The sequence below is a fragment of the Furipterus horrens genome, unplaced genomic scaffold (assembly GCF_987537825.1).
Source record: "Furipterus horrens unplaced genomic scaffold, mFurHor1.1.pri manual_scaffold_4, whole genome shotgun sequence".
Lineage (NCBI taxonomy): Eukaryota > Metazoa > Chordata > Mammalia > Chiroptera > Furipteridae > Furipterus > Furipterus horrens.
In genome coordinates, this window is record NW_028327174.1 from 150,328,481 (window position 1) to 150,353,541 (window position 25,061).

Consider the following 25,061-nt stretch of genomic DNA (forward strand, 5'->3'; position numbering starts at 1 on the left):
TGTGTGTGTGTGTGTGTGTGTGAGAGAGAGAGAGAAAGAGAGTTTGGTTGATTCTGCATCTTAGTTGTCAGTGTCTTTGTCTCCATATTTTAGTAAGTGGTTCTTTTGTGGGGCAAGCTTCTCTCTATGTACTGTCCTGGTTCTGTTCTTGTGAGGGCAGTTTCCCAGCTTCAGGCTAGCGAGGCCTTCTAGAAACCCAGTGCTTTTTTTTTTTCTTCTACCAGAATAACAAAAGGAATGTTGATTTTTATCTTGGCTTTGGGGGTTTATTAATAACTGTTCTGAACTTTGTGGTATCTTAAAATTGGCAGACCAAGTAGAGATTTGTAGTTGAAACTACAAGTGTCTGCGTAATCCTGGAGGGACATCCTCCAAGTCACACATGGTACTGGTTTCTCTTAGTGAGCAGAAATGGCACAGCAGTTGTGTCGTTGATCCTAATGCTTCCTTGGGGATTTTGTGGCATTGTTTAACCTTGGCCATTGATCTCCATTCATGGTCAGCAACTTCATACACTTATGTGCAGTCACCTACTTCAATATATATGGATAAATATATATTGTTCCCTAAGCTAATTTAACAAGGTTTACTTCTTGTTTCTATTATGTGGCTTTCGCTTAAAAAGTTAAGATTGTAGGGGAGTAAGGCATATTTCCTACCACAGGGAGTGTTTAAAAAAGCTTATGTGGAACCCAGAACAACATTTCAGCCTGGGGAGAATAGTCACATGAGATATACAGACCAAGATGGCAGAAATGAACTTTATGCCACTAATTTCAGGACTTAATATAAAGGGTACTACATGAAAGTACATCTCAGCCTCACATATGCAGCCTGATCTCAAAGTTCTATGTCTCAGGCCACAGAAAAAAGATTAAACATTTGTTTTAGTCCTCATGTGATACTTTACAGGAGAAAATACTCTTAAGTCTTACACTATTTTTTAAATTTGTTTTTACTTTATTTTTATTGCTGACACCATTACAGATGTCCCCATCCTCCCCAATCCTCCCTTTTCCTACCTCTACCCAGCCCCCACCCCTCCTTCCCTCTGGCCATCACCACACTGTTGTTTGTGACTATAGGTTATGCATATGTGTTCTTTGGCTAATCCCTTCATCTTCTTTCATCCAGTCTCCTCCTCCCTCCTCCACTCTGACAGCTGTCAGTCTGTTCCATGTATCTGTGCCTCTGTTTCTATTTTGTTCATTAGATTCCACATATAAGTGAGATGATATGGTATTTGTCTTTCTCTGACTGGCTTATATCACTTAGTCTTACACAGTTTAAATCAAAATGTCCTATTTTCAGAGTTTCCCCTTCAAAGAATGGGAGTTGTTAATATATTAAGTCTCACTAGGTTGGATGTACTGTTTGCTCTAACAACTCAGCTAACACCAAGTGATGAAAGCTATAATCCTTAATCACATCAGTGACAAAGTTCCTAACAAAATTAACAGGAATTGAAGTTGCATCTCTATGGATTTCCCATGTAAAGGAGGGGGTAGGAGTATAGGGCTTCTGTCTGGGGGAGGCATTAGCATTTATCAAACATATTATGTGACAGAGTCTCTGCTAAAGGCATCTGACACATTTCCTCATTTAACTTAGAGCAGAAGATTAACCCAAGGCCTGGATTATTGGCAAGGGTCACAAAGCTGGTAAGAGACCCAAGCTGTGTGCCATTCACTAGTCTATTACTGGGCAGTTAGAGAATACAGAATATTCTGTTGCATAAAACCTTCTAGAATTCTGCCAAGGCTCTGCATGACCATTTCCTCTTTCTCTTTCAGGAGGGAATATTACACACCTGCCAAGCCAACACTGTTCCTGTCCCACTGCTAGATTATAAGCCAAACACAGTTTCCTCACACTGTTCTAAGAATGGGATGTTTTAAATAAAAGGCCTTATATTCAGTGGACTCACAAAGATTTGTTGAAAAGTCATTTTCCAGCAATGATAACATCATTCCTCTGTACATGGATATACTTTGGGTAAGATCAAAATCATATTGTCGGGGGTCCCTACCCAGGTTTGCTAACTTTTCCAAACAGATCTCTCTTTCTAAGCCTTTATGGTGTTGGGTATTTTATCCAATGTTGCCACAAGAGAAACCTATTCTGAATTATTTTGGCAGGTAGTGATAAGCATCTTTATGAGATACTATCTCAGTGGGGCAGAGAGCTGTCCATTCCCCTGTGGTCTATCACTATCACTAAGCAGCTGTGGAACCCCATCATGCCTCAGGCTCCAGACAGGACAATGCCAATCCTTTAAAGACCTCTCTGAATACAGCCATTCATAGTGTGTAGTAACATTTCAGAGGGCAGAATCAGTCCTTCAGTGAAACCAAGTCACCATCAATGTGGTGACTTTCTCCCATTACAGCGAATTTCTAACCAAAATTTACCTTCCTTTTCATCTTAGTCAAAAAGTATGGGCAAACTATTCATAATGACACTAAATCTCAACCTTTTAATCCCCACTGATTGACATGAAGAATTAATTACCTTTCCTGAAGCTCTGCTTTTTAATACTTGGGTATAAACAGTTTTGGAAATGATAATCTGTGTACTATCTGAATTAAATGACCATGTCTCCACCTTCCCACATCCATTAGAATGAGATAAAAGAACAGATAAAGAAAAAGGCAGGGAAGAAAGAATGATGGAGATGTTTATTGAGGCTGAAATGAAACATTGTTCTCTTTGATGATTGAACAGTACAGTGTGTTAAGAGGTCAGTTACAAAGTGACTCCAAAATAAGGATGACCAGTTCATGAACAGCTCTGCCAACTCTGGTGCCTCAAACCGGAGAAACCTGCCAAGGAGGTAGAACCATTCAGCCCAAGATAAATTACTGATTAACTGCATTGTATTTAGATAGACTGACTTCCTATAAAAACAACACTACTCTTTGCATTTTAAAACTCACACTGAATTACTGGTTCATACTTATGATGTTTATATGACAATCCAGTATCATTCATTCTCTTATAATTTCAGGTACTGGTGGTCAATACTGAGCATTTACTTACTTTTCTGTGCTCTTTGGCACAATTTCTGGTTTCTAAATAAAGCACAGGCTTAAATTGGCTACTCAGTACTGCAGAAGCACAGGTATTTTGGATCTCAGTGGAAATACAAATGTTAAGCATTTTGATAAGATGTGAACTGAAGCACAGACTTTAATAAGATTTCATAAATTAGCAGGATAATGACGAAGGATGATTTTAATAAGCAGGACCAAGATTACAAGACCACTAGTCAGAACAGTTCTCCCTGGAGGAAGAGACAAATGCTGTACAAATGAAGAATTTTCCTGAACTTCTGAGCCCAATGTCTTAGGTTGTGGGATTTACCCTACAAGAATCCAGGGTTCAGATAGTACTTTTCTGGGTCAATGTGGCTTGATCAACCTATCAAATCAGTATTAAAATACAACTTTGTTGGTAAGCTTACCGCTGTTGCTTGGTCTCTAATGGGTACAAAAGGCAAAGTACTGTCATTTTTAAGTAGGTATGACTGACCTTGGAAGGATGAAGCCTTCCAGCTGGATAAAGGCACATCCAGCCTTATGTGAGTGACACCTTTGTATATAATCTTATACAGAGCTGACATGGATTCCCTTCCAGCAGAATTTGGAAGTTGCAATGAATGGCTGTGCCACCTCGGGGTATCACCATAATACATCTCTGTTTTGGGGCTGACACACAGACATGAAACAACCAAACAACATGATTACTCATTCTAGTGCTCCTGACAGAGGAGTTCTGATAAGCCCCAAAGCAGATCTGGATTGGAATCATAGTTATCATTCAAGTATAAGGAGAGCTCTTTATTTCACATTGACAGTTCAATTCTGATCTCTGTCTGACAGATTATATGAAAATAATATTTACACAGATATGTATATCTAGCTCTATACTAAACACTGGGTTAATAGTTACCACTGTCCCAATACAGTACCTTGAAAAGAGAATCTCCCTTCCTCCCAAACCCAATGCCCATCTTAAAACTGTTATTGCAGAGCTGTGCTGGTCTGTTTGCTTTCAAAGCAGTTGCTTTGAAATTGGCTGGAGATAAGTTAAAAATGGACAATTTGGCACATTAATTGGGGGAGGGGTATGGTTTAGATGTATTATAATTTATAAAAACATGAGACGTCAAAGGAAATCCATGCCAGTAGAAAGCCTGAGTAAAAATTTGTAGTCAATGACAGAGTATTTTTTTAAAAAACCCAAAACACTGGTCTGTGCATGAGAAAGCAATTTCTCTTTCACATTTGTTACCTAATTCCAACAGCTGCTATTTTATATGCTTCCAAACTTTGTCTCCCATAGAATTTTGAAACTCCAGATAATACAGCTTTCCTTTTAATCAATTTCCTTTTATCTTATTCCACCCCCAAATCCCAGAACCTGGAGAGCGAAAGCTCTGAATCCAAATATAGAAAATAACCTGAGGTCTGTATATCAGGTCAAATGCACAATTGTTTTTCTTTTCCTCAATGTTTGAATTTGCTAAGGATGTCCTTCATTATTCCCAGTCATCTGAAGCAAGGGGCTCTAGAACTGTGAGGTCTGGGTGAACGAGATTGTATCAGATTTGTCTATGGCAAAGCCTCCGTTGACATAGGACTTCTTGGTGTCTGAGTCTTCATTATCAAGTGTCGTGGTTTCCACAGCAAAGGGGTTCACGAAATTGACTTCAGGTGAAACACTCATTTGCTCCAGCTCCTTCTTGGAGAGCTTCTCCACAATGCCTGTCCCAAATGCATCACCGAGGACGTTCACCATGGTCCTGAACCGGTCCCTGGGGAAGGGAGAAAGTGAGTCAGACAGGAGGCCCAGATTTCATTTTCCATCACCATTGGAAAGAAGCAAGGACCTGAAGTGTTGAGTTATGAGTTAAGCAAATGCAGAAAGTGCTGTCCTCATGGCTGGCTGACAAAAGGCTCCTCTTCACACAGGCCTGGGGCAGAAGGTGGTTCATTAAGGGACAGAATGAGCAAACCAGCTCCCCTAGGGCCTATGCTTCCAATAGGTCACAGTGACTCCCATAAATTCAGCACCAATATCCCTAAATTCCCTCTTTTCTTCCCAAAGAAATGGGAATAGTATTGACAGATTATTTGGGGGAAGCTGAGGGAGAATCAAAATTCATTAAGTCTGTACCCCCTGAAACCTATGTAATTAACCAATGTCACACCAATAAATTCAATAAAAATAAATAAATAAATACATTCAGTAAGTCTTTCACCTCTAACCTCTGTCTTGTGGGCATTTCTAGGCTCTCTGTTGGCTAAGGTGAGAGAAGGATGTTTTGTGGGTTGTGTATGTGCCGTGTATGTGTCCAAGTGTTCCTGTCTGTGTGTCCCTGTTGTACTTATTTCTTTACCACACTAGGTCACTCCATAAACATGCCAGCAGAGACGCCACAGAACACAGGGTCAGAAAACACAGGTTTGCCTGGGAATGGCTTTCTCCTTGAGGCGCCCCCAATTAATCTGAACTCCCAGAGAGTCTGGAGAAGAGGCAGGAAGATGTGTAGGTAGAGAATGCATACTGGAGAGAGGATGCTGGAGCCTTGTTGGTAGGAATTATGTGCATTAATATTCTTGTGAAAACTATACCTGCAGAACAGAAAAGTTCAACAGTGCTTACATATGTCCACTCTAGATGCCCTTCTGCATTAGAAAGAAAAATTAAAGCATTTGTCTCAATGGTAGTGTTACAGAACCCCTGGGCTGCTCCAGTTGAAAACAAACCCGCGGGCTCTTTAGTTAGGGGCCCGATTGCCCGCCGCCAAAATTATAACTCTCAATACCAGAGTTTAGTGAAAAGAAAAAGAATTGTTTATTTAACAGTTATACAGATTTAGTTATTTGCGGATTTCTGTTGTTAAGTCTTATGCTCTTTAGAACACCCACAAACACATATCCTTGCCTCCCCACTACCAAACCAGGCTAGTTTTAGGAAAGTCACAGAAACTGTTTCCCTACTTTCCAAACACAGTTCAGCTTTACCAGCAGCTGCCAATCATTCAATCCTGATTGGGAAGGTCCTTTCTGTGCTGTGGCGCCCTCCAGCTCTCAATGCAGGACCGCCTGGATTCTCAGCCTCCTTGCAAACTGCCTTCTTCCTGCAAACCGCGCGGATCTCCTCTCCTTCTCAAAACCGCATGGCGAGAGCCTCTTAAAGCAGTCTGGAGACCCCTTCTCCAAGCCACATGGATAAGGCCCCTTCACCAAGCCACGTGGAGGGAGCACATGAGAGAGTGAGAGAGCGAGCGTGCAAGCGTGCCAGAGAGAGAGTCAGAGCGCCAGAGCCAGAGCGCGAGTGAGAACCCGAGTCAGAGAGCGAGAGTGTCTCAGAGCGAGAGCACGAGCGAGAGCCAGAGAGAGTCAGAGCTAAAATGTCTGCAGCTGCTTATATATCCCTGACTGCGTCATCTGACGCAGTGGGCGTTGCAAACAGTTCTGACCATTCACAGGTCCTTATGTAGGCTCTGTGTGCTTTCTCCATACTGTCCCCTGGTTCAAGACTCCTCCCATCTGCCTGAGGCTTTGGATGCATTAAAGCCATTTGCATAAGAAAGACACTAGCCACCAGCCTCAGGCATGTGGAGGCATTCCAAAAGCTGCTTCCTTCTCCCCATCCCCCAGCTGCAAGCTCTGGGGATTTTTGGACTCCCTTGTTTCTGTAACAGTAGGGCACGTTTTCAAGAAAGGTGCCACCTCAGTTGGGCCTTGTAGAACCAGCCAGCTACTAAGGGGGCCCCACTGGCACGGCCTCCAAGGTGCAGGAGCTTTTGCCTTCAGGGACATGACTGTATCTTCAAACCACATGGAATGTTTTTGTTCCCCTTTCCTCCATCTGAGCTGCCACTTTCAAACTGCATAGCACTGGAATCCCCAGTAAACACAAGCTGGTTCTAGTGAAGGCTCACTAAGGAGCTACACTTACCCCTGATGGCCAGGGGACAGAGCCAGACCCAGATGCTGGAAGACGAATGCACAAAGTGAGTATCAACCAAGGGCAGAGCTGGGAACCAGGCTCATTCTAACTTTAACGTTGGGAGTCACAAAATACATGTTCCTACCCTTACCCTGAATATACCACAGCTGCTCTGCTTGTTCCTTAGCTGTGTGTGTGTGTGTGTGTGTGTGTGTGTGTGTGTGTGTGTGAGAGAGAGAGAGAGAGAGAGAGAGAGAGAGAGAGAGAGAATGAGAATGAATTGTTGGTTGAGGACTGAATGGTCATTCTAGTTATAATAAGACTTAACTCTTATTGAGCACATACTGTCTACCAGACACTGTCGTATATGAGCTCACTCAGTCCTTACACCAACTCAATGAGATAGAATCTTTCCCATCATACAGATAATGCAACTGAACCTCAGAGAGGTTAAGGAACCCACTCAAGGTCAAAAGCCAGTAAGAAGACACTGAATGGGGATTCAAACCAAAGTCAGTCTTACTACAAAGCCTTTGCTCGTACTACTGTGCCCGATGGTCTGATGCTTGGGAAGATAGGCTGATTTTGAACCAGGTGGTTCTTGAACCTATGATGCTGACCTAGGGCTAAGATCAGCTAAGGTAGCCTATGGGGTTTGGAATGTCTGGGGCCTTCTCTAGCTGCATTTTTTAAAAAAGAACATTTTTAATCCTCACCTGAGGACATTTTTTCATTGCTTTTAGACAGAGAGGAAAGGGGAGAGAGAGAGAGAGAGAAACATTGATGCGAGAGTGTAGCATTGACTGGTTGCCTCCCACACATGCCTGGACCAGAGACCATAAATGCTCAGACTTGGGATCAAACCCATAAGCTTTTGGTTACAGCACAACACTCCATCCAGCTGTGCCACAGCAGTCAGGGCCATCCTAGCTTCTTTAGCTTATTAGTCTGTGTTTATCTCATCTAATACCCAGCTCCTAACCTTAGCACTGCCAGGTATAATGAGCTAGCAGAGAGCACTGGCTTTTTAAAATCACTGCTTGAAGTTATGAGGAGTTAAATTTTAAGCTCCTTATCAGGTGGCCTGGTCAGAGGGAGATTAAAGCAGCAACAGATGGCTCATTAGGCAATCTGGGGAGAGAATGATGACAGACTGCAGATATTGCACGGCTGGGAAGCCCACCTCCCCATCCAGCTGAGGTGGTGCATTTATTCCAACTCACAGGAACCAGTCGACAGCGATGATCAGGGTGACATCCTCAGTGGGCAGGCCCACAGCACTCAGCACGATCACCATGGTCACCAGGCCCGCCTGGGGCACACCAGCAGCTCCGATGCTGGCAGCTGTGGCCGTAACACTGTAGCAAGAACACACCAGCGTGAAAGGAGTTAGACACCCATCTCTCCCTTCAAAGCCCCTGGCCTGAAGCAATTAGTCCCAATGGCTGTTACTGCTATGCCCCCAGATTGGCCAGTCAGATAGTGCTGAGCACCAGGTCTGCCTTATTAGACGGTGTGGGGAGGCTGAGGGGACTGTGATCTCCTTCCAGGGGGAGATACGACCAATCACTCGAATGCAAGGACTGCCTGTGTGGCACACAAAAAGATGAGCAAGAGCAACATTCAGGAGGAAGGCAAGAGTTTACCAACTGGTGTTTATGGAAGGCTTTATCTACCCATTCGTCCTAAACAAGTGAGATACCTCTCCACCTGTGTTCTTTCTCCCTTCTTCTACCTACTCACCCAACAATCACTCACTAAGCATATAATATGTGCCAGGAATTTATGTTGCCTTGAAGGATGGTAGAGGGATAGTGGTGGGGATAAATGAGAAAGGGCATTTTAGGTGAAGGCAAAACCTAAAGTGTTCAGGCAGGTTTTATTCACTTCTTTGACATCACAAAACTCTTGATCTCTCTGGGAGATGCCCTTTCAGACAGTGAATTGAAACAGCTATGACTCCTGTCCAAGGTATAAGCATTTATTCCTGACCACTCCTTTTTTCCAGGGGATGCACTTTGTGCAAAAGAAAGATAGATCTGGAATCCAGGAGAGTCAGCCACATGAAAGTCAACACTAAATATTTTAAAAGATCCCTCTTAGTCATATAAAATGCGGCACTAGGGATTTTTCTCTTTGGAATGTGCAGTTTTCCATCAGCAACTTCCTTACTTAAATCTGGTCATTTTGGAGGAGACAAGGGCTCACCATGCCTTGAAAACCCCTTTGATTTGAGTCAGCTTGAGGGGGACACTCACTACATTTTCTGGAGCTATGTCCTCACCCTGGGCCAAGGCCTGAACTGCTGCCATGATGCCGCCCGTGGAAAGGTGAAGATGCACAAACTGCCAGCTAGGAGAATCCCTGATTCTAGCCACAAAGCCATATTCTTGGAGCTCGTAAAGCCTCAGAGCTCTTGGGAAGCTGATTCTATTGCCCATTCATCTGCCTAGAGATGGGTCACAGATGCTCTTTGAGCGTGTGGTTAAACTCGGGCCAGAGTTCTTTGACAAGTATATCTTTCCTCAGGGGCTGTAGCCACCCAATTTCCAGTAAATTAGAGATTTCTGGGGTGTTCCAATTCCTCTCAGCATTTGAGGCCTGCATAATTCTTTAGATCTGTTCTGACAAGTGTTCTTTGTTAAACCTAAGCTTATTTCAATGGTGGTTGAAAAAATTTAACCTGAATGCACTGATGGGTTTTCTTTGTCAGAAGTGGTATGTGACCAAGCCCACTGATCCCTCTTGGAATCCCCAATACATCATTGTTAACCACGCAGTCCCTATAAGCCTGAGGCTGGGCTTGAAGCTCAAAATCCCTTTAGTCAAAACTCTGCTTTTGACCTTGACCTTGCTTACTAAACTTCAGTTACTTAAATGGCTTTGGTCTGAAGTATAAATCTTCAGATAGGGTAAGAAATTTTACTGACCCCATATCCTTAAGCAAGTACTTCTCTGAATCTGTTTCCCACCTATTAGATGTAACTGACATGTTTATTTTGCAGGGCTGCTGTGAAGATTCAGTGAGGTAATACATGTAAGGTGTCCAGGACAGCACATGGATAGAGTAGAAGCTGAAAAACTGATGCCATTTCTGATACGTCAGCACCTGCTGCTATTCTATGACCACTGCTGCTAGTATTATTACAACTACTACAAAACAACTACTATACTATTACTGCTATGTTTTCCTCCAAGCTCCTTCTAGGCCCCCAATGTTGCAATTAGCTTTCATTATAAGAAAATGTATCCTACTTTCAAGCAGCTGTAACTGTTGGTAAATGAATGTTATTATAATTCATTTAGCCATAACCATTGGTAAAGGTTATGATAAAACCACAAAAGACTATGTTTTGGATGGATGGTGCCTACATTTTTTTAATGCCCAGTCCAAAAGGGTCACAGAAAGAGATCAAACTATGGGCCCAAAAATCTCTAACCACCAACCACAGGAGCCACAACTGTAACTTGTAAAGTTAAAAATAATGTTTATTAATTCATTCTCTCCCAGGTAAAGCCAGAGAGGGTTTTTTACCTTAAGTCAATGATTACTCTGGACCCTGCAGTTGTCATTGGTTCTGGGCCAGTAGGTATCAGCCAAGTCTGACACAAGAATAAACCAGGGCAGGGAGAGAGGTTTTTATGTGAATTGATTATTTAGCCTCAAGGCCCAAAGTTTATTATTCTGGCAGATTTTTCTTTCTTTGAAAGGTTAGAGAGATCTAGGAAACTTATGGCGGAGGCAGAGGGAGGAAATTCATCACAAAGTGGCGAATACCCAAAAGAATCGACATCTCACATAACCACTCCTTGGAAATCAGTTCAATGCAGCTGGGATTCCACAGCTCAAGGTGAGGGAGGTGGGAAAAGGCACTTGGGGGTCTAAAAGTAACAACTGCTGGAACCACAGCAGCTGTGCAACCTTCTCAGGAATGATTCAAGGTTTTAAGTTTAACGTACTTGTTGCTGTTCAACCTATAGGACTTGATTCAAGTTCTCCTGGCATGGGCTTCCTCAGCCACTAACACTTTTTACAGCTCCTGCAGCACCCACATAGTTGCCCAGCTGATACTCCAAATGGTCTAGTGTGTACTTGTCTTCAGTTAACTTCATGCAGACTGCAATAAATACTTTATGACTTAGGGTTGGGGAAGATTTAAAAATTCACTGTACTAGAACACTGTTAGAACTTATTTTATGCCTGAAACTTATGCCTATGCCGAGTGCTGGGGATGGAAAAGTGAATTAACTCTGAAATGTCCAGCTTCAACCTTGAGTAGGCTCAGGGATCCAGTTGGGTCTTAATCTTCCACTCTGAACTGAACCGAAGTCTCTGATGAACTCCAATCGCAATCCAATAACCAAACTTTCTTTGGTGACAAGACCTATAATGACAGCACCTATTTCTACAAGGACAGAACCTTCTGTGTCTGCTTTGCCCAATTCATGTGTGTAGCTAATGGCTACCATATTGAGCAGTGCTGTTCCAGATAAACAGCTCTGGTAAAACTCACTAATGACTTTTTCACCATCTACTTGAGTAGGTAGTTTCAGTCTCCATTTGACTAGGATTCTCTGCAGTATTTGACTCTATTGACAATTTGATCCTTGAACATTTCTCTTCTCTGGGTTTCAGTGACACCGCGGCTCTCTTCCCACCCTTCTTTCCTTCTCATTCTTCCCTCTCTGCCTGCCTCTCACATTAGGATTGTATAGTGCTCAGTCCTTAGTCCTTGTCTCTACTCTGTGAACCCTCCCTATGTCATGTCATCCATTCTGAACATTTACTGAGTATTCACAATGTAGGCATCATTCTAAGCATTTTATACACATCATCTGACTTAATTGTCACTACTTATCCTCCTACCTATGCCTGCATCTCTCTCGTAATTCCTTTCCTGGTAAGCACCATCCACCAATCCAGAAACTTCCACCAATCCTGGCAGTCATCCTGCCATGCCCTATCCCTCACTCTGAATCTAACTGATGCCTCTTGAATTCACTAGCTTTTCTCCATCCCCCATGTCAGTGCCTTGATGTGGGCCTTTTCATATCTTACCTGGACTCCTGCAATAATCTCCTAACTGATCTTCCAGCTTTGATTCCTGCTCCATCCAGTCCATCTACCACATTGCCACATACCTTTCTGAAAATCAATCCAACATTGGACCGTTCTTGATCTCCCTTCACAGATGATTTTTATGAGAGGCAATTCCAGTAACAGTGATGAAAGTGAATGTGACACCAGGCCCCACCTGATAGTGATGATCTGCCCAATGCCCAGGTCCAAGCCATTCAACTGTGCAATGAACACAGCTGCCACTGCTTCATAGAGTGCAGTCCCATCCATGTTGATTGTAGCACCAACGGGTAACACAAATCTAGTGATCCTTTTGTCCACTTGGTTCTTTTCTTCAGCACAGCGGAAAGTGACAGGCAGTGTTGCCGAACTGTGTGGCAAAAAGACAAGGAACTTACAGTTTAGAAATGCTGTTCCTTGGTCTCTGCCTGAAGAGACACCTCTATTCCAAAATCTAAACCAAGAGCCCAAAGCATGCTGGTACTTTTGACAGATTCAGAAATCAAAAGGTGCTATGGTTCCCACTGCTTCAAGTTACAGCATAACCCCTTCTTGGGCTGCAGGCCAAGCCAAGAGGGCAGGAAATATCCAATAGGGTGAAGAAGTACATTCAAGGACATGGGAAGAGAATATGAAGACTGTTTCTTGAATTAAAGGCAGCTACAAAAACCACATGCTATAGTTAGTGCTTAATCAAGTGAGGTGAGGGTTGATAAGGCCTGGCCCAGAGACTTCTTGTAGAAACCCCTCTTCTCGTTACCTGGAAGAGATCATGAGGGCTGTCAGGAGAGCCTGGGCCATTCCCATGGCGAATTGGAAAGGGTTCTTTCTTACGACTATGAAATATATCAGTGGGAGAATTATAATGGAGTGGATTGCAAGCCTGTAAACAAGAGAGAGAAACAGGTTCGTAGGTGATACCACCTCTTCATATTAATCCTTTTTCAAACAGCTTTTTTATTCATAATGTCATTCAACTTCAATACTGACCCAATGAGAAAATGAGAAGTAGGGCAGGAATATATGTCTCCATTCCACATAGGGAGATAAGGAGATTCACTCAGCAAATGAAGTATCTTGTCAAAGTTAGATGCCAAGTCGGTAGCTGAATCCACATTTCAGCACTCACAGAATAGTTACATCATGCTTCCAGGCCCTGTACATACGCTTCTCGCTAAATGCTCTCAAATGCTTTCATTTCCTTCTGCTGCAGAAATCTAACTCGTCCTCTAGGGCTCAGTAAAACTTCCCCCTCCTTCAGGAAGCCTTCCCTAAACTTTCCAGGTCCAGCTGACCCTTCCCTCCTCAGTGATTTTGTGGCCCCATCCAAACCTCTGTTATAGACGTTATCACAGCCCTTGGCCACTCTGTTCCCTGGACCACACCATTGTCTTGCTGAATGGCGCCCACTGTCTAGAGGGGAGTGAGGAATGCAACAAGGAGGACATCCATTCTCTTCCATAGTCAGGACTGACTCTCTTTGTTACTCCTGTCTTCCAAAACTATTCCTCCTTTCACATGGAAATATACAGGTTACACAAAACAGGAGGCTTCAGAAATGAGACCAATTCAGCAGATGCCATTAAGTGGCAACTTAAGAGTTTAAAGACTCAATTATAGGAAACTGAAATAATCATTGAAAATACAGCTCCTGGAGGTCTGGTAAGATGGTCTTCTGGATAGCTTGTGGCTAAGAACTATGAGGAACTGAGTGATTTAGTTTTCTGTTAGAAACCTAGCTATGATAAGAAAATAAAAACCAGCAGAACCCCTCAGTGAAATGGCTCAGTATAATGAACCTCAGCCATATCACTACCTCGGTATAGCCCCTGGCCTCTCACGAGGTTGATGGTCCTGCCTCCCTTAGCACTGCGTCCCTGGGATTTGACTGACCCTCATATTGTAGGAATCCAGGCTTCTTCCCTGTTGGCCATCAGGGCTATGCTTTTGGTAAACACAGACTAAGTACCAAGTGCTATGCAGTGGTAACTCCCTAATGTGACCAAGTTCCAATAAGGGAGCTGATTATTCATTCAAGTTGGGTGTGTGGGGCATTGACTTATGTGAGTTAAACTGATGATGTTTACTCATTCCCATGGTCCACATTTCTCAGCACACATGATGTATCCTGCCCCTAGCTAGATATCTGGGGCACCATTTATAACCTATCCCCTCCAGGAACCAATAACTGGGCTGTAATAAATATGTAAGTGACCTGTCTCCTACTGCCTTCCAACTTTACACAATTCCTACCAGCCTGAAGATTTCCCCAGCACCCTCTCTGGCCCTTTGATGATGCAGAGGGTGACAGTCATCACCAGCCCTGCCAACAGGCATGGAATTAACCAGCCATCTTGCTCCTATTTGTTGGAATATGATTTTATTTAGGCCCTGCCTAATTTCTTTTAGGCTCAGGGTACATGGGGTTATTTACTTGCTTGGTTAGTTTATATCCTTGAGAAAGTGAAGGCCAGGAGAAAGCCAAGATTAAGTACCCGTGGGTTTTGCTCTCATTTTTAAAAATTATTTGAACACAAGTAATAATGGCAGTGACAGAGCCTGGTCCAGGCTGTTCTGCCAAAATCTGGCAATGAGCACAGTGTGATCCACCTCCAGCACAGCTGTTAAAGGGCAGTCCTTCCCCCCACACTCTGCTCTCTAATCGCTGAACCCCATTTTCCCCTGCACGTAGGAGAGAAGCTGACTTTAACCAACTGAAACCCAGCCTCTCATGAGCTTAAGTAAGGTTTCTGTTTCTTCTCAAGTGACATACCCAGTCAGGACGGTGGCCATGTAGAGGCCCAACTTGCGGAATATTTCCCAGTCTTCAACTTCTATGATCTTCCCAGCAATCAGGAATAAAATACCTAAAGGCATGTAACTAGAAAGTAAGCAGAACAATGTCAGCAGATTCCCTCACGGTGGGACTGTTGGGGAGAAAACAAGCCAGGGCCTGCACCACGGTTCTGCACACGCTCTTGGCTGAGAGGAGCACAGGTACACAATGAAGCTAAGGTTTCATCTCAGTTTCAGGCCCTGGTGGACCACACCGGCTCCAGGTTTCAACACATACCTGTGTGCACCTTAAATTCTACCCACCTAAGCTACCATAATGGGACAAACTTGGCAAGAAGGTGTGGTTACTGTACACCTGAAACCTATAAAATTTTATTAACCGATGTCACCTCAATAAATTCAACAAAAAATAAATAGAAAAGATGTGGGTAAACTGTTGCATAATCCTGTTCCTTACTCCCAGTACACATACATTTGACCGACTGTCACAACTGAATTATCATTTTAGCTTGATCCTCCAAATGCAGTCACTAGTCTCTTTCTAGCCACAGTCATTTTGTTTCCCAGGTAGAAGTCTCAGCAACAGAGTAATAGAGTCAGTAGCAGAAGTGATCACAATAGCTGTTCGTAGAGCTCTCAGTACACACCTTGTGTTGGTTTAAGTATTTTACAGGTATCAATTCACTTAGTATACATACTTCTCCCAACCCTAGTGGTAAATTTTACTCTCCTTTTTTATAGATGATGAAGCTGAGGTTCAGTGGGATTAAGTGACTGAAATAACTGAACCCTTTATGTCACTGTCAATGTCTACACTTTGGAGTAAATAATGTTAAACCAATTCAATATGACGTAAGTGGGTCTGAGGTCTCCAAGGAAAGCTGAACTTTTCAGCATCTAGATACAGGGCAGATACTCAAACAGCTTCCATTTGGATAGAAGTATTTTGAATATCACTTCTGCATGGGGTCTAATAAGGAAAGCACTTTGTGTTTTGATGTGCAAGGAATCCCTTCAAATCCTTTCTTCAGGAGTTACTTCTTACACAAATGCTGGTTGGGTACAAGGTGATCAAGGGCTTTGGTAGAAAAGACAATGGCTGATACCTAGACTTCTGTTAGTGAACAAAAGTAATATGTGAAATCGCTTAATACTCTAGTGTCTTGATAGTCAGGCTTCACCCTAGAGAGAGTGAGTCAGTTGCGGAACATAAGACTCTTGGTTCTAGTATTGAGGGGACAGTTTTTAGGGGAAGAGAGATGGCATTAATGGGTATTTGCTCACCACATAATGATCTGAACAATTTTCATGGTTGCGTCGCTCAGAGCATTGAAGAAATCCACCAGAATCTGTCCCTTTTCTCCCATTTTTCCAATGACAAGTCCAAAGACAAGGCAAAAGACAATCAGACCCAGGACATTTATACCATCTGAATACATGCCTATGACTTTGTATTCCTTTGTTTCATTCTGTGGATCGAAATCAAGAAAATATATTGATGCATGATTATAATCTTGTTAGACTGCAGAGGCATTAAAATGAGAAGATACAATAGCCAAACACAATAAATAGTGATTTACCAGAGTCAACAATACTTTGGGAAATATAACTAAAAAATAAAAATAAAGAAAACCACCTCCACCCATACACATATCCAATTTTTACTGCCCACACCCTTAGCCATTGAAGTTTTAAAGTGTTCTTTTTTCTCTTTCTTTCAACAAATCCATATCTGAATATTTCTTTTGAAGATTTCTTATTCTGGGATATTTTTATATTTTTAATAAGAACTTTAGAATCAAGGCATTTTCAGGGTTATTTTAACTACTAGCTACATTTGGAGGCTGTATAAAAAAAGACAGGAATTAATAATACAGGAAACACAGTTTATTTACTATTGTAGACATCTTTAGGACATTTTACTGTTTTATTCTGACAATGAAGCACAAGAACATTCTTTATTGCCTCTAATTTTGAATGACCAACAGAATTTTGTAGATATAAAAGTTAACCAGAGTCCTACACCTATGAACCATTTTTTTGTTTTATCCTGGGTAAGCATAGCATGAGGTTTACTGAGAGATTTCAAAAGGACATAATATAACTGGAAAAGCCCCTGGGGTACCAGTCATTTCTTAATTATGATCTGATTTAATCAAACAAATATTTGTTGAGCAGCTAGAGTGTGTCAACTGCGTAAGGTCTTACAGTGCAGCTGGAGAGACAAAACTAACCATGAGAAACGTGAGCCAATGATAGCAAGATAGTATGTAATTAACTCCACAGCCAAGCTATGAACTATAGGTATCATAGAAACTGGGGAAAAGAATGAGGATTGTGGGGTTAGGGAAAGCAAGGCCTCAGGGGCAGGCAGCTAGGAAATGCAGACATGCTCCTAAAAAAGTGCTAAGCAAAGGCAAATGTCATCATGAACTAGACCTCTGTACCCTACTTGGATAATTCCTACCCATCCTTTATAGTACCCAAACAAATTTAAACCATCCTGTTGAATGCCCCAGAGTACTCTGTTCTTCCCTATTGAAATATTCACCACCGGTCACATGAAGGCAAATGCCACATCTGTATTTTCACTATTGCAATCCAATGTTCAGCAGAGCTTGGCTCATGCAGGGTGCTCAGAAAATCCCTGTGGAACCACATCAAAAGGCAGGAATAAGGAATAATTGAGGAGGCAGATCTGGATAGAACAGAGGGGGCCCATTGGGAAGGAAGCCTAGAAACTAGGGTGGAGCCAGGTCATGGAGGGCCACTGAAACTGTTAGGAGTGGTTACTGCATTCATTTTTTTTTTTTTTTAATCCTCACCCAAGGACATGCTTATTGATTTTAGAGAGAGGGGAAAGGAGGGAGAATGAGAAGGAGAGAAACAACGATGTGAGAGAGAAAATAATCATATGTGCGTTGACCAGGGACCAAACCCACAATCTAGGTATGTGCCCTGACCGGGAATCGAACCTGCAACCTTTCAGTCACAGGATGATGCTCCAACCAACTAAGACGCAGTTGCTAGGGCAAGTTAAGGTGTTCTGCAGGAGGAAGCAGGGAGCCAACAGTGGTCTATTTAATTTAATTAATTTATTTTTTAAATTTTATTTTATTGATTATGCTATTACAGTTGTTCTAATTTTTCCCCCTTTGCCCTCTACACCCAGCAACCCCCGCTCCCTCAGGCAATCCCCACACCATTGTTCATGTACATGAGGCATGTGTATAAATTCTTTGGCTTCTCCATTTCCTACACTGTACTTTATATTCCCCTGGCTATTCTGTAACTACCTACTTGTACTTCTTAATCCCCTCATTTCTTTACCCATTCCCCACATCCCTGTCCCATCTGGCAAACATCAAAACAGTTTCCATATCATGATTCTGTCTCTGTTCTTGTTTGTTTAGTTTGTCTTTTAGATTCAATTGTTGATAGATATGCATTTTTTGCCATTTTATTGTTCAGAGTTTTGATCTTCTTTTTCTTAAGTAAGTCCCTTAACATTTCATATAATAATGATTTGGTGATGATGAGCTCCTTTAGTTTTTTCTTGTCTGGGAAACTCTTTATCTGCCCCTCAATTCCAAATGATAGCTTTACTGAGTAGAGCAATGTTGGCTATAGGTCCCTGCTTCTCATGACTTTGAAAGTTTCCTGCTAATCCCTAACTCCCCTGTAGGCAATTAACTTCTTTTCTCTTGCTGCTTTTTAACATTCTCTCTTTATCTTTAACCTTTGGTATTAATTATGATGTGTCTTAGTGTGGCCTTTTTTGGGTCCATCTTGTTTGGGACTCGCTGTGCTTCCTGGACTTGCATGTCTATTTCCTTCACCAACTTAGGGGATTTTTTTTTTCATTATTTTTTCAAATAGAGTTCCAATTTCTTGCTCTTTCTCTTCTCCTTCTGGCACCCCTATGAGGTGAGTGTCGGACTTCTTGAAGTTGTCCCAGAGGCTGCTTATAATATCCCCATGTTTTTGGAGTCTTTTTTCTTCTTGTTCTTTTGGTTGGTTGTTTTATGCTTCATCCACTGCACTGTTCTTTCCTGGTAAATTGTTCTTTATTGTAATTACTGTATCCTACATTTCTGACTGAATCTTTTTATGCTGTTGAAGTCCTCACTAAGTCCACTGAGCATCCTTTTAACTAGTGTTTTGAACTCTGTATCTTGCATATCTCCATTTCATTTAGCTCTTTTTCTGGAGTTTTGATCTGTTCTTTCATTTGGGCCATGTTTCCTTGTCTCCTTGTTTTGGCAGCCTCCCTGTGTTTGTTTTGCCTACTTAATTTTAATTCTTAGGTCTACTGAATATTTCTCTTTTCCTTAAAGTCTTTCCTTCCTATATGAAGGCAGAGAACATTCAGGAAAAATCTATTACAGGACTAAAAATGTACTACATCAGGCCCATACATTCTAGCCTTCACTAGTGAAATCCCCAAAACTCTCAAAGCCCATTGATTTTATTGATGAGTTTATGGCAAATTCTTGGTGGCAAAACATACCCTGAACTGAGATAAGAGTACTTATGGTCTATTTCTCTTAATTGGCAGAATATTCATAAGCTTGTTGCAAAAGATTGATGTACTTGATTCTAGCGTTGTTGCCAATCCCATATTAAGGACAGTGTATAACATATACACACACCACTTGGCCCATCTGAAGTGGACAACTCTGGTCTCTGAATCACATCTGGGCAGAGTTTCGAATAAGAAATTGTGGGCCTGCATTCTGTATTTACATAGTCTTGCAAATCTACAGCAGTTCCCAGAGATGCCCAACTCAACCCTAAAGAGGGGCAGGGATATATAGATAACAGGTCTCATTCTTTTCTCTATGTGGTTCAGTTGCTTCTTATTATTCTTGGTAGATATGTTCTATAAAGTAGTCACCAACATTGAATTAGTGAATATTGAATCACTGTTTCTGGGAAAATGTATGAGTTAAGTTCCTGGAAGCCGATGTTAACAATACTTTCATCAAATAATCAATATATAACCTTGCTTTATTCATGTTTCTGTTCAGAGACACCTTATTTAACTCATAACAAAGACACTATAACTCATGCCTGAATGAACTTTATCTAACATACTATAGTCTCCATAAGGCAAATTATAGCTTTCTTGCATTTAGGAACCATAGACAGCACTTCAGTGTTACAGGACATTTTAAACAGTAAAATTACCATGAGAAGTACAAAACTGTGAAAAATGTGGCATAAACACACCACAAAAGGATACTTATTTATAGTAGGAGAGCTGAAAGAAGAAGGCAGAGCATAGCCTTGTTCAACCTCAGCTGGGAACATATGTGCATTGGACGACTTAAGTTTTTCACCACTTTCTGCATGTCTACAAATGACACAAAAGTGCCCTGAGTGTTGATTTTGAGGTTGCAAATACAGTTGAATGAGTAGCTGAATTCACAAATGCAAAATGAACAAATAATGAGGAGTGACTGTATTTCTCTCTCCTGCTCACTCACAACTCAGCTCCTGCCTACTGGGAAGGGGCTTCAGGAGACAAGAAAGGAAATAGTACCTTGGAAACAGCAGTAGTCATGATGGCTGTGACAGATGCTTCCGTCATATTCATCCCTGGCTCAGTGGAAGGTTTCACTTCTTTACGCATGGTTTTATACTGCACGTTGAAGGGGCGGGGGTGGGGTGGGATGAGGGGAAGACAAAGAAACAAAAAGTTTTTTTAAGCATGTGAGGCTAAATCCTAGGAATATGGTCATTTTGGGCAAACAAGTACCACTGAAAGGCTCTACCTCTGATGCCTCTCTCAGCTCCAGGTGTTGATAGAGCTTTCTGTGAGGCTTCGGAACTAAAAGTAGAATTGATAAATCCAAACCCCTAACTCCCACAGCCACCATTCAATGATATCAAAATGTTCTCTCACTTTCATAATAAAGGACAAATTAATGGAGCAATAATGGGAAAGAAGGTATAGGTTTTATTTGTAGGTGCATTGACAGACTCCACAGGAATCCTGTCAAATCAATTTTGCTTCTACTTATTTATTCATTTATTATTTTTAACCTGAGAGAAACTTCATCACTTTGATAAATGTAGTCACTATAACTTTAATAAACACCAACAACTATATGGTTGTTCTAAAATCAACAGTGCTTTTAGGGCTATTCCATAAGATATCTGTTGAATCCCCTTCTTTCAGTCCTGTCTGGTTCTGTGGAGCTTCAGCAGAGAGGTTTAAGAAAGAGCTAGTGTACTATTATACCAGGCATAAATGTCACTCCTCCAAGGACCTGCCAACACCAAGAACCTTACAAATGACCACTGTGGCTGAGCCGCAAAGGCACCCCTGAAATAGAGATGGCTCTGTGCTGCCTGGAGGTCGGCAGTGAGCAATTTAATTGCCATTTCTGTTGGTATACACAGGGGTCTCTGTTCATGTAATTCATGTAAATGAATTCAGCAGTTTGTGATAGACTCAGCTGTCTAAGGGCATAGACAAACAAGAGAAAAAGTCTTGAAGAAAATGGAATAAAGAGATTTTTAAACTTTCCTAGAGAAAAAAACCCATCATGGTTTTGTTACACTGCTCTGTAGAGCACCAGCAATGGGGACAGAATGATCGAATAAAAGACTAGATACCAGGAACACCAGCCACCATGTGGGTCAGACACTAATCTCCCTGAAAGAGGAGATGAAGGCTGTTTTTTTTTCACCGCATTGCATCTGCTGACAGCCTAAGTTTCCTCACAAATGTAATGTGGTTCTCCAAAGATAGGTACTAGATTCCATGTTTTAAACATTTGTTGTTTTCTGACTTGCTCCATTTGAGCCCTTTTGGGGAAAAAGCATAAAGGAAAAGAGCAGGATAAGCTACAACACGACCTTACTTCACTGAGACTCAAGATCAGGGATACAGAACAGAGGAGTGACCTGAAATTCCTCCATTCACAGGTATATTTCCTGCCATTTTTGATGGCCTAATTCCATTTGTTGGGTCACAGCAAGGAAAAAAAAAAAAAAAAAAAACTTAACTGGTAATGGGAAGAGGGGAGCAATGTGGGCAAAATCAATTTTATTACCTGCTGAAAACAGGCTTGGACAAGGTTCTCAGGGAACATATTCCTGTTGGAGACATGAAAAGCAGAATTATATTATGGCCAAAGTTTTGTTTTGTTTGTCATACCCAACACATTGGTGGAAATGAGTGTAAGATAGAATCCGAACTCTGGTTTCTCTTCTGGCTTCTTTGCATAAATACTTCCTTGTATTAAGATTTATTTTTCCATGCTAAGCTTCAACCAAGTATAGAAAGCTCTCCTAATCAACCACTGCTTAATTGATTCACTGAGTAGCTGATATGCAAGCTGTCTTGGATGAAACATCACACTGACACGTGGACACTCCCAGTTAAGAGACTTCTTTAATATTCTCCACAATTCTGTTCTCATCAATGAGAATGTATGCTTACCAAGAGTCCATTGAATTTCTTCCTAAATTCTTTATGCCAGTTGCAAATATAATTGTAATTACTGAATAAAAAATTATGTAAATCAATGAAATATGAGTGTGAAAATGAAAGTATGGTTTCTATAAAAACTAAGCCAAATGCCTGGAAACTCAATCAAGGCAAGTGACTAAAATTTCTGTGGTTAAATTAGGTATGCGAAGCCAATTGAAATAAAAAAAATGAAGGATTTGGCACTCAGCTTTGTCTACAGTTTCTAAGGGTTTTGTTGCTCTACTTCATGGAAATGGAATCTGGATTCTAGATGTTGCATTTCTGTTGCATTCAGCAGCATATGCAACAGAAATGATGGAAAATTACAATCAACTTACACACTTGAAAAAAAGACCTTGAGCCTACGTAAGGAAATTGGCAAATAAATGCATTTAAGTTTTAAATATAAACAAAATAAGTGATTCATATCTATCATTTTTTATTATTCTTTTCTTTAATTGCTATTTATTAACTGACCAATTTCCAGCCCTGATTGCTTCAGATTGAGGGTTTTTTCCTGTACAATTAAAAAATGTTTTTCTTCAAATGTGCTTCAGAACTGACCACTCAATCCAGCCCAGCGTCTTAATGCAAGAAGTGTACTTTCTGCATCTCTGTCTATCCTAATTCCTTCCGTATCCTGCTGGAACCACGACCTGGCAAGCAAAACTGGCTACGTAATTTGCAGGGTCCAGGGCAAAATGAAATTGCATAATAATTTAAAAACTGTTAAAAATTTCAAGACAGCAACAGCAGACCATTAAACCAAGCATGGGGCCCTGTGTAACCACATAGACCAAATGCCAATGAAGCCACCCTGCTGGCATGACTCTCACCTGATCAGGTCTAACATGGCATCCACCGTACTGACGTCAGGGCTGCTCCCTGTCCTGTCAATTTCATCCACTTTCTGGGTGACGCCAGGCTTGATGCTCACCACCAGTACAATACCTGTGGTCAAGGATAGCATGCACAGAGCATTAAGACCCTTCCAGGGCACCTGGCACCCCCAGTGCATCCTTCTTTGAACCAGTGGGCATGATGGAACCAGGCAATACTGGCATGAGGACCCCGGGGTCCAGGCAAAATCGAAATCTCAGCTGCGACCTGAGCAGCAGCCTTAATGGCTTTTCCATTTAAATGAAGTAGAAGGAATGCTTCCCATGTTTTATTTTTTAAAAAGATTTTATTTATTAATTTTTAGTGAGGGGGGGTTGAGAGGGAGAAAGAGAGGGAGATAAACACCAATGTGTGAGAGAAACATAAATCAGTTGCTTCTCACATGCGCCCCAACCAGGGACGAGGCCTGCAATGTAGGCATGTGCTCTGACAGGGAGTTGAACCCCTTCACTTTTTGGGATGATGTTAAACTGGTCAGGGCGTGTGTGTGTGTGTGTGTGTGTGTGTTTTGTTTAGTTTTAAATAAAGGGGCTATATTCAGGACTGCTTCGGGAAACAGCCGTTGATGATAATGTTCTTTTTTCTTTCCTTTGGCTTATGAGGTTAACCTATAGGGGCAGGGGCTGGGGTTAGGGTGATCCCTTTTCCAACTCAGGTCACTTGTTCAGTGTTTTCCTTCACCATTCCCCACAGAAGTTGGTTATTTCCCAGAGGGTCACAAAGAACAAGCCTTATCTTTCTTCCATACCACAAACCTTCAAATATTTGGAAAGTTGTTGTGTAACTCAAGAACGGGTTAGGGTTGAGAAAAAAGTGTTGCTCCATTGACTCTCCAGGGGTGGAATGAAAAAATAGACAGGAGTCACAGGGAGATAATTCTTCTCGTGGTAAGGAAAAACTGTCTAAACAGAGAGCATCTGAAACCACCGTTTTGGCCTTTGGAAGTAATGGGTTCCTGTCACTTGAGTGTCCAAGCAGAGGTGGGAGGTTGCAGAAGAGACCAAGGCACCAAAGGTCGTTCGACTGGAGAGAAGTGAAGAAAAAAAAGTCCCCATGCCCTTTATCACTCCTCCTTTATCCGAAGGAGAAATGCCAACCCAAGGGGGCAGGACTTCAAGGATGCCAAATGGGTCAGTTTTGCTAGTGGGAGGAGTCACTGGGCAATGGAAGAGTCATGGGTGGCCGTGGGCCACTCTTCCCTCTCGGGGTTGCAGAAAAAATATACACCCAGCTTTTTTCTTTGTGTTGACCTGCCTCAGGAACCACATGAGGAGATGTGGCTTTGGTTTAAGCAGGAGTTAGGCCTTCCTAGGCCCCTGCTGTAATAACTTTAAACCCATGCCACTGCTCAACAGTTCATTAAAGCAGAGCAGTAAGTGTCAAGCTGGATGCATCAGAGTACATTTCTTTCTTCTCTTTCCATTTTAGGCATCCTTAAAATAACACACTAGGTCACAAAGGATGAACCATACTTTCTTCACAAAAGAATGCCAAAGGTACAAGAGCATCTCTGTTCCCTTAGAACTTTCTCCTTGTTTCAAGTGGAATTTACACTTGGCAAGACTCAGCTGTTAGCTCTCAGTGCTATGTGAAGTTTGAAATATATTCAAATGCTATCTTTCTGGAGCCTTTTATAATATACTCAACTCCACTATTAAAGATTGTATAAGCTCTCAGCTTCGCTTCCTTCTACCCAACGATCTTGAAAAGGCATAGAACAGTCATCTTCTTTCTGCTTCCAACTAGAGACTTTAAGAAAGAGTATCGTATCGGCAGCCGTCCGTCTCGAGAGACGATGGTGTAGCTTCTTAAGAGTCTATCTGCACCGCCGAGAATGGTTGT

The 25,061-nt window shown here is 41.8% G+C and overlaps 1 protein-coding gene across 1 annotated transcript in view; it reads right to left on the bottom strand.

Annotated features, from left to right (window-relative positions):
- Positions 1 to 2,659: 2,659 nt before the first annotated feature.
- SLC1A1 (solute carrier family 1 member 1) overlaps positions 2,660 to 25,061 on the bottom strand; it is a 91,691-nt gene continuing 69,289 nt past the window's right edge. Inside the window, exons 4-12 of the mRNA XM_090274137.1 lie at positions 23,156 to 23,270; positions 21,901 to 21,943; positions 20,382 to 20,480; positions 16,121 to 16,305; positions 14,814 to 14,921; positions 12,801 to 12,923; positions 12,216 to 12,410; positions 8,184 to 8,318; positions 2,660 to 4,816 (exon numbers count right to left, since the gene is read on the bottom strand). Of these exons, the coding sequence (XP_090130263.1) occupies positions 4,570 to 4,816; positions 8,184 to 8,318; positions 12,216 to 12,410; positions 12,801 to 12,923; positions 14,814 to 14,921; positions 16,121 to 16,305; positions 20,382 to 20,480; positions 21,901 to 21,943; positions 23,156 to 23,270 (1,250 nt within the window). The 3' untranslated portion in view covers positions 2,660 to 4,569. The remainder of the gene's footprint in view (positions 4,817 to 8,183; positions 8,319 to 12,215; positions 12,411 to 12,800; positions 12,924 to 14,813; positions 14,922 to 16,120; positions 16,306 to 20,381; positions 20,481 to 21,900; positions 21,944 to 23,155; positions 23,271 to 25,061) is intronic.